General features: G+C 43.2%; 1 protein-coding gene across 1 annotated transcript; it reads left to right on the plus strand.

The window, feature by feature from the left end:
* Nucleotides 1-9: 9 nt before the first annotated feature.
* On the plus strand, nucleotides 10-11,339 carry NABP1 (nucleic acid binding protein 1). The gene is made up of 6 exons (XM_066635717.1): nucleotides 10-523; nucleotides 963-1,101; nucleotides 5,741-5,812; nucleotides 7,922-7,985; nucleotides 8,237-8,297; nucleotides 9,583-11,339. The coding sequence occupies exons 1-6, from the start codon at nucleotides 433-435 to the stop codon at nucleotides 9,777-9,779; spliced, it is 624 nt and encodes a 207-aa protein (XP_066491814.1). The 5' UTR covers nucleotides 10-432; the 3' UTR covers nucleotides 9,780-11,339.
* Nucleotides 11,340-13,331: the final 1,992 nt, after the last annotated feature.

Below are 13,331 nucleotides of genomic sequence, written 5' to 3' on the forward strand. Positions count from 1 at the left end.
AGTGAGAAAGTGGGGAGGAAACCAGGAGGAAGGTGCCTCTCCCCACTAGCCTGTAGAGGCAGTGGCAGCTGAAGCCAGCCCAACTCTGTGCCTGTTTAACCCCAGTGCCCAGGCTGCTCAACCTGCCTTGGCCCCTGACTCTTTCAGAGGCTCTGTGGCAGCCTCCCTTAACACCAGCAGGGAGAGGCGTGCTAGGGAAGGGGAATCGCCCTGTGTGTCTTCTGCCTAAGAACCAGTGGTTCTTAGGGAGCGACCTGCTCCCCACCAAGACCTCCCAAGCGCATTCACACGATCTCTGCAAGGGCTGGTCAAACTCTGCAACCCCCCATCCCCAACCTCTTCACCTAGTGTCCCTCTCCGTTAAGGGATGCTTTGTCGTGCTCAGTCTGCCCCAGCAGCAGCAGAACCCGTGTCTTCCTTCTGAGCAGCAGCATGAGCATGGCAAATGAAACATACTTCTTCATTAAAGACATAAAGCCTGGACTGAAAAATTTAAATGTCGTCTTTATTGTGCTGGAGATCGGTAAGTCGGGTCCCTCGGAACTGTATTTATATTTGTTTCCTATTCCTGTTCTCCTAAGCCCTGTTTTCCATCTGGGGCTCAGGAGTGTGATGAGTTTGGGACATGTGGTTCACTTTTCAGGGAAAGGGTTGGCATCCCTTTCCTCCTGTGACCCCGCTTTTCTTCAGCTCCTGTCCCTGAGCAGGCTCCCCACACCTCTTCCGCCACTCTTTGGCTCCAGGGAGTAGATTTGGAAATGTCTTTCTGTGGATTGGAGTGTGTCTCTAAAGTGCAATTGATCTCTTTCTTCTGTCAGGTTTACTTTAAAGTCTGGCTTATTAGAACTTTTCCTAGATCACTTTATGTTTAATCAAACTTTTAAAAGAAGAAAGTTGTAGAATTTGTGGTCTTAGAATATTGACACTTTTCCTCCTTTTTCTCTTTGCTTTTTTATGTACAGGGCGAGTGACCAAAACCAAAGATGGGCACGAGGTGAGATCTTGTAAAGTGGCTGACAAAACAGGCAGCATCACCATCTCAGTGTGGGATGAACTGGGCAGTCTCATCCAGCCAGGCGATATTATTCGGTTGACCAAAGGGTACGTAATGTGGGGTTAGGATGACATAAGGCTGAGCTCAGCCCAACTTCTTTGTTAGCAGTTGAAGCAACTTGTATGGTGACTGATGTTCCTGTTAACTCTTTGATGCCATGCTGGAGGGAGGGTTAGTCTGACTCATCCTGTTCCTTCCTCTCTCTTTCTCAGAATAGTACTTTAATGCTGGAGGGAGGGAAATGAAAACAGGAACTCTTCACTGATAGTCACAGAGCCAAACCTGTTGTGATGGCAGCAGGCCTGTTTAAATCAGGGTCTGCCCAGTTGCATGCAGTGATATGCACATCTGATTTTGCAGCGAAAAGGGTGCAGTGGGTGAAGGTTGCTTAACCTTCCCCCACTTCTTCTTGCAGGTGCTTTCCTTTTTATGATCACATACCAGATGTGCAAGTGCAAGGAAGAGGAGGAGTAGTCTGTGAGGGAAGTTTGGTTCCCCTAATCCACACATCCTCTTTTCACTTAAAACATTTTATTTTCTACATTTTTATACCACTCTTCCTCCAAGGAGCACATGGTGGTATACTTAGTTCCTCCTCTCCTTATGTCTTTACAACAACCCTGTGAGGTAGGTGAGGCTGAGAGATGACTGACCCAAGGTCACCCAGGACACTTAATTGAGTGAGGATTTGAACCTGGCTCTTCCACATTTAAATCCAACTCCTGAACCACTGCTCCATCCTGGTTCTTTTTCCTCCTGCCCTTTGTTGCTAGAGAAACTCCAGATTTAAACAAATGAGTCTCTTGTCATTGCATTTAGTTGAGCCAACACAAAGCGGCCTCTTTTGTTAACTAGTCTTCTTAAAACTCCAATGGAGGCGTCTTGTAAACCAAAACCAGTGACTCGTCCCTCTTTCCTCTATGGTTTCAGTTTTATTTTATCTGGAGGCTTTACAGTGGGTAACCTATGGCTGTTTTAGACATTATGTGGAGGGAATACTGGGATTTCCATTGAGGATCATCCTAGATGTTAACAGTAGTGCAGACCAGTTTAGTTCATATGGGAGGAGGTAGGATTTAAGCCATTACTGCCCAACGTTGCATATATGCAACAGGGACCAAATGTGTTGGGCAAAAATGGCTAAAATGATGTCAAGAGGGGTAGATTTGTCCTGCCTGTACTCTTCTTTTCAGCGGTTTTTCTCCAGTAGGAAAAAAGCAGCTTGTGAGAAGCAAATTAAAGGGGCTGAGGAGATAACCAAGAAGGGTCCAGTGCTTTTGCCTACGCTGCCCACGATTCTTCTCGTTAAATGCACTCAGTTTTATATGAATTCCCTGAGGACCCAACTCAGCATATGGAGCTGATCTTTTAACATCTAGCTTGGCCCTGGGTATACATTCCACAAGGAACAGCAACCAAGCACGTCATCCAGCTGAGTGTACCTGTATGATACATTGCTGTACAGTACACTATAGCATATTTTTAATGTATATGCCACAAAAGGTAATGTGTGAGGTGGCCCAGTACATGGTTTGTTGCAACTTGCCTGCCAGAAGAGGTCCTGTGCTGCTGGATCTGCACAGCTGAATCCACAAAAGTAGGTCCATTTTGGATATTAAGGAAGTCAAGGCACAACTGTTAAATTGTGTGTAAACACAAATCAGAAAAAACACATATATAAATTCATTGAATCCAGTATTCATTGAATACTGAATTGACATTCAGTAGATGGGAGGGATTGGAGATCCAGTATCATATGCTGATTATTTTAACAGATCATTTTTCCTACAGCAATTGGCTATTTCTGCCTCCTCCTTCAGTGAGCTTCCTTAGTACAAAACTGAGTGGCTGGATGGCTTTATAGTGGAGAGAAACAGAACTAGCAATTAGCAGTAAAAGCATCATATTCTATTACAGTGTGCTGTATTTTCAGGGGTAACAAATGCAATCTAGAGGAACACTGGTAGATCAAAGGGAGTGCCATACCTATTTTTTTTTCCTACAATGGTTAAAACACTAAACTTATGTTCACTTGCTCTTTCAATAACTGGCACTTAAGTATCTTTCAGTTTAATATTTTAGAGATTCAGATTGGCAGAGTAGACTATTTCTTCAGTTTTAAATGCATGTCTGCATCCCCCCTCCCCCATTTCTAGGTCCGTTGGTACAGTGCATTATTTATCCCCAATTCAAATTCTGCCTTAGCCATGAACTTCCTGCATAACCTTGAGCAAACTACTCTCTTAGTCTTGGCTCTCTATGCCTCCCCCTTCCCAGAATATGCAGAAGAGGCGTAAACGGTATTGACCTACCTTACAGGGTGGTTGTAAAGACTGCAGAGATGTTGTTGGTGAAGTGCATTGAGCATTCAACAATCACTATAAAATGCGATGTTATTGGCGATAATGATGGATGTATTGTGCCTGTACCCCCCAAAAGTCCGCATTTCTGTCTCCAGGCTGAATGTTTTCTACTGCACAGCAGGGGAGCACTTATGTAGCCTTTTGAAAGCTATGCTATCTCTTGGCAGCAGTGCTTCACCATTAATGTCTAGTCTCTTTTGTACCTAAGGAAAAATATTTTCTTTGCTGTGAATGAAATTTGGCAGTGTGCTTTCTGGCTTTTTTTAAAACTAAAAGGAAGACCATATGCTTTATCTGCACAAAAAACTCTCTGACAAACACTGCTGGTGCTGGCATGTTGTGTGCCCTGCGACAAAGTCCTGCCCTGGTCCCCCATGTCATCCATGCTTGCCCCCTTGTGGTGCATTGGTTGCTAATCACCCTCGCTGGTATTGTTGAAACTGAAACTGAAGGGTCATCTTGGCCAAGTAGCCCTCAGCCATCCCCCTAATGCCACTGTGGCTTATAGTACACATCTTGGTTTGTGCTCATTTTCATTTTGTTTGTGCAACTGGGCCCTAGGACACATCATTGCCTGAACACTGGGGATGCTTCCTGTGTAGCATGTCACTTTTGTAGCCATTTTACCGCCAGGTAGCTGAAACAAATAAGCATGCCAAGGCCATAGAATCCAAAAGTGAACCACAAGTAAACTTGTGTCAGGTACACTAACTTTACTATTCTAGCTCTTTGCATTTTGTATAGTGATGTCAGTTTCCCTGATTTATCCAAAAGCTTGTCAAGAAAGCTGAAGTTAACTTATGTAGTTTCACTTTGGAATAGTGTGCATAATTGAAGCAGTGTAGGGTCCCTCTTTGACAGTGGCAGTCAACATATACAATGCCATGCACGTCAGTAGTATATATAGTGACTAGTGTTGAAGCTGTGGCTTCCAAACTCCTGTTCAATGATGAAACTGGTGAGAGGTGAACTGTAGCCAATTGCTTCCTCTTGTAGGATTGCGAGGAAGGTAAAAAAGGTCAGCCTCTACAAACATCCACTCTGAGCTTTGTGAAGGACAGTTTGGCTTATTTTGACAGTGCAGTGACCGCTTGATTTGACAGACCCCGATCTAACGAACTTGGGAATTGATGGCTGTTTTCGGTGTCATTTAAAAGTAATCATATAAGTTTTGCGCTTGTGTGTCTCCACTGACGTCAGTGCATTTTGATTTCTGTCATTAACCTGGCATTAATTCTGGCCCTTCCCCCAATTAGGTTGTTAAATCAAGTCCTGCTAGAATAATATCATGTTAGAATAAGTCCGTGCTATGACAAGAACTTAACTCCTGACCTCATTGTAAGATATAATCCTGGCTGCTAATTTAAAGCCATCTAAAAGGTCTTTTAGTATCTGTTTGGGTGTCTGTATTGGGATTTTCCCCTTAGAATAACTTGTAAGCTTTTCACATTGCAGCTTGGCACACAACTTTAAGGTGACTGTCCATCTGCATTACCCCAGCAGAACTGTGAGTGATGTCGCTGCTGGAGAGTAGGTAGCTAACTTGTTGGTTTTTTTGTGCCGTTTGGACACTGATAAACCACAGTAACACTTGTGCTATCTATGTCTATGCTGAAGCCTTTGAAACAACAGCGTCAGGCAGACAGCATCTTGGATATCTTTCTAGGGCTGGGGAGTGAATGGCAGTCCCCTTCTTGACATTCTAAATGTGCAAAACCTCCTTTGTTAGAGGACAACCCTGAAAGGCCGAACTTGAGTAGTGAGGTGGAAATGCACACCAAAGAATGCAATGAGACAGGTGGGCGACCTGCAGAGGCCATCGGTGGCAGTATATTGCAACCCATGGTGTTGGTTAAGATCTCCATCTTGGCTTTTATGTAATGGTTTAAATGCAGCTAAAGTTTGTTGTGCTTCAGCAGCACTGAACTCTGGGACAAGTTAGTTGCAAGTAGCTTAAGCTTCTCTGGTTCCAGTTGAACTTGGTAGCTACTAAGGGGCAGTTTGGATAATACCATCGACCATCCCTTCGCAGTACCACATATGGGAGATGCGAATATGTGCATCCTGCCCTCTCTTGTTGCACCATTTTGCATAATCACGTGAGATATGGTGGGGAAGGCTGTCCAAAGTTTCATCTGACCAAAGGGTCAAGCCGTAGACTTAAGGTACATTTTCTCCCAAGTTAAGTACCTGAGGAGCACAGAGGAGCCTCTGACTCTCCCAGTAAAATTGGTGAGCTGTTGATGCCCTCAACATCTTCGCTTATGAAACCAGAGTCATCCTTCCATTTTCCTTCTAACTCTGCTGGTTCTCTCTTGGTTAGGTATGCATCTCTGTGGAAAGGCTGTCTCACGCTTTACACTGGAAGGGGAGGCGAGCTTCAAAAAATTGGGGAGTGAGTATCTCATTTTAAGTGTGCTTGGTACACCCATGAGAAGCTTTGTGTTTTGCAGGGTAGAGTGGTAGGTATGAAACAACATCATCATCGCTGGAATGCCTTAAAGAAAGGTGCACATGTCAGTCTTTATGGGTTTATGTGCACAGTGGTTAGTAAGTACTTTGCCAAAGCATTCTGTTCTTGATTCTTGGCTTGTCTCTAGCTTGAGTAAAAATTACTTGGGAGTCCTGCTTCTGTTTGCTCATAAAGGACAGTTCGATCAGCTCAGCTTGATTAGTCATGCATCCCAGAACGCGTTCCATCTGGCTTGAGCTTTTTGTCCGAGTATGTGAACAGGTAAGTTTTAGCCATGGATGCCATCTTCTCTGTTGGGTTTAACACATTGTCATGTCAAGGACTTGCAGCATTTAAAACTGAAGTCCTCTATTTATCCACAGGCTAGGTACGGTAGAGGCAGCCGCAATGCGAGCTTCCACACTCTACTCTGGTAATGAGCTCCAGCCTGTCCTGGAGGAACCATCCTCTCTAGGGGTGTAAAGGTAAATTTCCCCCTCCGTCTAGCTCAGTCTCTTGGGGCATTGTGATCTTTGGAAGTGCTGTGAGCAAGTCACTGTGTTTGTTTTATTAGCGCATGCATCAGTTCGAATAGACTTGTCATAAAAGTGCAGAAGTAAAGAACTTTGGGAGTGCTAGCAAGCTTGAAAGTGTTATGCCAGGGGCTGGTTTGCACATGCATGTTCCCTGAACTGCTGCCGTAGCCTCAAACACGGGACTTTTCAATTCATATACTTCTGTTCCCTATGTTCAGCTATCAGTTATTAAATGTATAGTAGTCAGGTGATATACATGCATGAGACCAAAATGTGGGGGAAAGCGGGGGTGGATACTTCACCGCTATAGTCAGACAGGGAGGGTCAGAAGATTATGGGCCTTGTATGACTGCATTTGTAGTTAGCTTGGGTCCTCTTAGGGGGAGAGAAGCAGGGTAGAAATATGATAAATTAATATTTGTAGTCTAGCTTGCAGCATATGGCCTCTGACTGTTCTGAACCTGTTAACACCTGATGTAGCAATAGCTTTCTTCTCTCGATTTCAATAAATGAAAGAAGAGCAAGTCTGTAAGCCTTGTGAGTGTCAGAGAAAAGGAACTGATACTTCTTGCTTGACAATGAAAGTCGAGATGGTGCTCCAGAAGTTGAAGGTGGTATTGTACTGTAGGTCACTCAGAAAGCAATCCAATTCCCATTAAGCCACTGCATAAATGCCCCCTTGTCTCTATTTGAATTCTAAAATGTGCATCGCAAAAGCAATCAGAAAATATTATGCATGTAAGTTTATCTTGAATGATGTATTCTTGTCGCCGGATTTGTGCATTCATGGTTAGCCATTTATGCATGGGGGTGGGATTCCCAAACCTTTGGCTCTTCTGCCGTCAGTTGGGATAAGCGATAACAAATGTGAAGGCGCAGCTACCGTCCTTTACTCCGAACAGGATGCGAGACGGAAAATAATCCCAGGCCTGGTGAGTTCAGTTTTGCACCTGTGGATCTTCAAGCGTAATCCGCAATGTTTCTGCTGGGTCAAATGACTCTTAACGTATGCCATTCCAACGCAGGCTTGGAGCAAGAAGTGCCACAACAGTTTCAGGTTGGGTCTGTAGTTCCTTTGCAAACCTCAGTGGTGGATTTGCAGTGCACATGGTTTAACTTTTCCCTTTAAAGTTGTGCAGACTGATCTTGTGCATGTTTAATCAGCAATAAGCCTTGCTAAATTCAGTGGGATTTATTTTCAAGCAAGCTTGCATAGATTTGCAGCCTTGTTGGATGCCATTCATGGAAATGAATGGAATACTAAGCTTTGGGCATCTACTGGTTGCCTTACTGAGAAGGAAGAAGCTGGAGAACTTGGGATCTTGAGCTCTCAATCCCAGTGATGGGATCAAACAACGTGGACTGTTACTGTGGTTTGGAGTTTTGTGGAGGGCAAGAAGGGACCATATGCAAGTATTCACTTCTGGATCTCTCTGGATATAGGAATATGAGGGTAAAGTAGAACTCGTAGAAATAATTAGTGTGATGATTCTCACAAGCTTGTTTTTCTGTATAGGTTCTGCATGGTGTATTCAGAAGTTCCCAACTTCAGTGAACCCAACACAGATCACAATAAAGGGGTATGTTTTTCTTCTGTAGCTTCATATGGAGAGTTTCTGACCTGACAGTGTCAAACTTGGTTTAGGAAATCAGATGTGATGGAGTTTTTTCTGCTTGGGTGGAGATGGGCATTTAAGAAACAGAAATCAGACTATCACCGTGTGCTTTGGTGCCATTTTGGAGATGTTGCTTAAAAAAAGAAATCCTTTCTATGTCACAAGTGCATGGGTCATCTTAACATGTCTCTGTTTACATTTTTCTAATGGGACAGGGTGAACAGAGTAATTCCCTTCCATCAACTAATTTGGGTACGTGCACTTTTGGGCCAACTGGTAAGTTTATATTTTGTGTTAAGTCTTCTTCTTTTTTAAAGAACTGAAGGTTCAAGAACGTTATGGTCTGGATTCAGAAGAGACTTTTGACAAGGACCCAATCCTATTCAACTTTCTGGTGCCAGTGTAGCGCCTTGAGTAGGTCTCCATGATTGCCCTTGCACTGCAAGATATAGCACATACCCTGCTGGCATGCCTGCACCAGCACTGGAACATTGAATAGGATTGGGTGATCCTGGAGCTGTGGCTCTGTGCATGCTCATTTCAAAGTAAGTTCCTTTGAACTCTTTGGCACCATCTTGGAGTAATCATGCACAGGACTTGGCTGTCATTCAAAATATGATCTTCTGCTTGTGCAGCCTTCTGCAGAAACCTCAAAACTATGGTATCTTCCTGTTTGTGGCACTGCCTGAACTTGGCACATATGTCTGCAGAACTGTACTCGGTGCATCTTCTACTCATAGTTCTTGGAATCTAACCCTACATGTTTCCATGTCCTGAAACAATTAAGGGTCTTTCTGCTTGTTGCTTGCTAAGCAAGCATGTGGACCAGTGGGATTCCCTTTCAGGTGAACAAAAACTTAAGTGTGTGGATGAGTGTGGGTGGCTAGCCCCATGATGGTATTTTTTCACAGCTGTTGATAAAATTGGCTGACTATGACCATCTATGAAGTGGAAACATCCTGTGGTGAACACATAGTCTTGTGGGAAGCAACAGGGTCTTTGGTTAGGCAAACTGTATAAGTCAAAAGCAAAGCATAGTAAAAGTCTGGTGCTCCACCCCACAAGATTTCAGATAATCTCCACTTGTGGCTTTGTTCTTTGTGCCAGTTACTGTATAATAATACGATCTTGCAGTGTCTTGCATTGCCACTTGATTGGACAGTGAGGGATGGGTGCCAGCTCCCATCCTGGTTTATCTCTCTTATCTCCACTTCTTGTGAGCACCTGTAAACCTGTACCAAAAGACAGTGTTTCGTTATCTGAGTTTAAACAGAGCAGTGAGAAGATGCTGTTAAGTCTCTGTGGCATGTAACCACTTGTTTTCTCTGTGCGTTGGTTGCCATCACGTGAGTGTTTGAAAAAGCAAGTTGTCATTTGGGATTTGGGTCTCTCTAGATGCCTTCCCAAGCCCTCTAATCAACCTAATTCAAAAGGTTCCCAAGCTGAGACTTGATAGCTTAAACTACATACAGTTCCAAAGAACTCTAGCTTGAAAGTTTGGGATTTCTAATGGCTGTCTTGTTTTTTTTTGTGTGTTTTTTCTTTCTTTCTTTGTTTTTAGGAAATGGTTTCCAAACAGGATCTGAGCTGAGTGGATTGTCTACTGCTTATAATAATGCCTCATCCTATGCAGGTACTGGGAGGGCCAGTGGACGGGTACCTGCCCCTCCATCAGTTCCAGTGCGGTCTAATAATGCTCGCCCCTCTCAAAGCACAATAAGTAATGGGAGGGATCCCCGCAGAGCCTCAAAAAGATGACCAAGCCAAATGTCGCACAGTCCACCTAAGGATACACCCTACTTGAACACTTTCTGCACTTTTATTTATGGTTAACTGTGAAAAAGGCTTTTGTCCTTCTTTCTGGTTCTACTTTCTGTTGTCTGGATGGGAGGACACTTTCCTCCACCCCCTCCCCAAAAATTTCCATGAAGCTGCTTAACTGCAACTTGAAGAGGAAAGTACCTTGAAAATCAGTGGTTCCTTCTTGAAAATTAGACATTGATTTCCACAACAAAAGCAGATGTTGGTTGGGTGCTTTTTTGTTTTTAATTTGTATTGGTTTTATTTTGAACTAGCTGGCCGTACAGCCTTACTGAGTTAAATTTCTCTCGTTTTTGCTTCTGTGACTCCTTTTGTGGTTCATGGGGGAGTTTGTGAATGAGGTCTGGGGTAAAAGCATCTGAAAAAGTGGACTTTCTTGTAATAGCCTCATAGTAAACGCAAATGAATTATCCAGTGCTAGAAACTAGCAAGGCAAAGAGCTGTGTTTGACTAGAGGAGGCTAAACATCTGTTGCCAAAGCATATGTGCTGCTTCTCTGGGATCCAGTTTAAACCAAAATCCTCTACACTATGCCAAATGACCTGCTTTTTAAAAAATTGGGGAACAATTAAATTTTTCTACAATTCCTACTATATGAACAATAGAAACCATGGTGCAAAAGACTTTGAAATTAAAGCTCTGAAAAATTAGAATTCTGTGATGGTTTCTAATCCTGCTCCTTCACAGAAACTGACTCTTTCCATAGCCATGATAGAATATTCTGAACTTCAGAATTATTGCAGTGACAGGAGCCTTATTGTTATCCGGTGAAGCTTTATACAGTGGACAGAATCGGGTGGAGAAGCTCTTCTTGGGGCTGTACAATTTCAAGCTGCAGCTGGAGGTAGCAAGTTTGAGTGCTGCTGTAATGGAATGGAGGTGGCGAGGAAGCAGAAATCCCTGCACATAACAAATTAGCATGTTTGGTTGAAAGTTAGATTCATCAGTGGTCTTTGACTGATAGATTGCTACTTGCAGGGCTCTTACTTGGAACCTGAAGAGCTACAATCCAGGGAGTTCTTTACCACTGCATTCTGCTGGTTATATAAACTGGCTCAGAGTGCGTTGAAATGAAGAGCTACGAACAATGCTTATGTATGATCTGTGCTAATGCCATTTTGGGGGAGACTCTCCGAGTGGTTTTACTTCCAGCGCTTGTCTTGATCTCTGGAGAGGCAGCATTGCATCGGTTAATGCAAATTGTTTTTCAAGCATTTAGGTGTGTTGGGGGAGGGGAGAAGTACTTAAACTCTGGAGTTCCTGCCCCTCATCTTGAGTGAGTCCAGTCTGTTCTCTTTATTTGTAAATATTCTTGGTGTGTGCGTGTTCTCCAAGTAACCCACAGATATAATTATTTTAGTTCATTTTTGAAGATTATATTTGGAATAGATTCAAAAACTGTAAAAATGACTTAACTGTTTTGTCCCCTTTTTTGTTGCGTTCTTCTTGAAGCGGACCTCATAAATAAAAGTTGCACTAACCATGTACAAAATAAAACCTAACCGTTCATTATTTTTTTTTCTTGTTCAAGATTGTAATCCAAAGATATCTCTGCTATGAAATACATGTTGTATTTTAACCCTAACTGTGCTTGGAGATAAATCCCATCAACTTTTTTTCCCTCAGTAAACAGGTATAGGGTGTGGTGTTCACCTACATGCTTCACCTACATGCTTTAGAAGATTTCCTTGCCTCTGTGCTTTAATTTTCTGAGAACACCACACTTTGATTTTTTTGAAAACTTCGCCTGTGTGTCGACATGAATTAAATGGCAGTGAAGAGAAGTGCTTGACAGAGTGCTATCAACAAGGCTATATTGTTTCAATGTGAAATGCCAAAGCGGGTGTTGGCTGCCCATTTTTTTGTTACGTTGCCACTTTCTGTCTTCCCTGGAAGTGGGTAGTGGTGGTGAAATACCACAAGATGTTTATCAAAATGCTAATCATTTTCAGTGGTTTAGAAATAAATGAAAAGATGATGCGCACTTTGACCTTTGTTCTGCCCTTGTCAGGCTTTTGCAACGCTTGTATCAATGCTTTGGTAAGTGGTACTCCCTGGAAAAATGTGCCATTCTGAAATTGCTCTTCGGCTCTAACCGAGCAGTTGAAGCCATACATTCTCAGTTTCTTCCTGGAGCAAAGCTGTTAAGGGATGCAAGGTATGGTAGGACTGGGAGATGGTTGCGTGTTGGCCTGCAGTTTGGAGCATGTGATGTAAAACGTCCTTGAAATACGGCTCTTGGTAACAGCATTGGTGTATGCTATTCAGTCTTCCCTGTGAACAATAAGTAACATTTTATAACTGGTTGGCAATTGTATAAGAGGCTTTCCTCTCTTAGCATTTGAACTATGTTTTGTGGCTTCCCACAGTGAGAATGTACAGCTACATATGTGACTGACTTCATTTCCTAAGTGTGCTTAATTAGTCATTCACATTTCTAGCAGCAGCTAGGCTGGAGAGCAAATTCCAAAACGATCATGCTGCTGCTTATGTTGGAACCTGCTGGCAGTGAGCAAGGTTTGTTTTATGGGTGCTAGAAGACCTTGCTGGTGAGGCATGACAAAGGAGCTCTACAAAGCTGTTTCCTGATGTGGCTCCCGGCAGCGATGACACTATAAAGGGCAGGAAGCACCTAATGAGATACTATAGGCATTTAGGACTGTTGGTGTTCTTCCTCATGGGGATCCTTTGTAGCCTTAGACCAAGTGGTGCTGTAGTCACCCTGCTCACATGGAACATGGGGAACCAGAAGCCACGAAGCTTCCTGCGTAATCCTGGCCCAGTCACTATCAGCCTCACCTACTTCACAGGGTTGTTGCAAGGACAAAAGGAGGGAGCTCCTGAGCTACTTAGAGGAAAGGCAGTATAGAAATGTGAAAAATAGAGTGTGAGCCTGAATGCCATTTGCCCTCTGAACATGCCATGTAGAGGCACTTTTAAGTGTCAATCTTTGTTCATGGGAGAGGTAACAAATGTTGTGACAATGGTTGGTGCCAAGGTCTGTTCAACTTGTAGCGAGACCTATAAGAATCGCCTCAACCATATGTTGGATGTTTAAAGAGATGTTCTTGTAAAATGAAGGCAGCACTGCTTTTGGAGAACTGTATTTCATGGACAAGTGAACCAGAAAACTTCTGCATAATCTTCACGGTTAGTAACATTTTTATTTCTTACTTTGCATTCATGATTATTGTTGCCTCTTAACTAACAACTGCTTTATTTCCTTAAGGGGACAATCCTTTTGACTATCGAGAGAAGATAACTTGGAATAAGACAGCACAGGAAGAGGTTCTGCCCATGGATGCACCTCTGCCTATGGGGACAGAGTTCTACATTAGGTTCCAGACACTTTACATACAGGTTTTAAACCTCTGGATCGCTTTGGGCCTAGCCTACAACCTCAGAGCTTGTGGAAATAACCAGTGTGAGTGTAGAGGAACTGCAACTTTAATGGGTCTGCCTGCAGCCTGCAAACATTTAGGATAGATG

The sequence above is a fragment of the Tiliqua scincoides genome, chromosome 1 (assembly GCF_035046505.1).
Source record: "Tiliqua scincoides isolate rTilSci1 chromosome 1, rTilSci1.hap2, whole genome shotgun sequence".
Classification (NCBI taxonomy): Eukaryota; Metazoa; Chordata; class Lepidosauria; order Squamata; family Scincidae; genus Tiliqua; species Tiliqua scincoides.

Excerpts from the sequence above, each read along its gene's own strand:
- NABP1 (XM_066635717.1), top strand. The coding sequence starts at position 433 with ATGAGCATGGCAAATGAAACATACTTCTTCATTAAAGACATAAAGCCT. Across the intron at positions 1,102-5,740 it reads ATTATTCGGTTGACCAAAGG|GTATGCATCTCTGTGGAAAG; the intron begins GTACGTAATGTG and ends TCTCTTGGTTAG. Across the intron at positions 8,298-9,582 it reads GTGCACTTTTGGGCCAACTG|GAAATGGTTTCCAAACAGGA; the intron begins GTAAGTTTATAT and ends CTTTGTTTTTAG.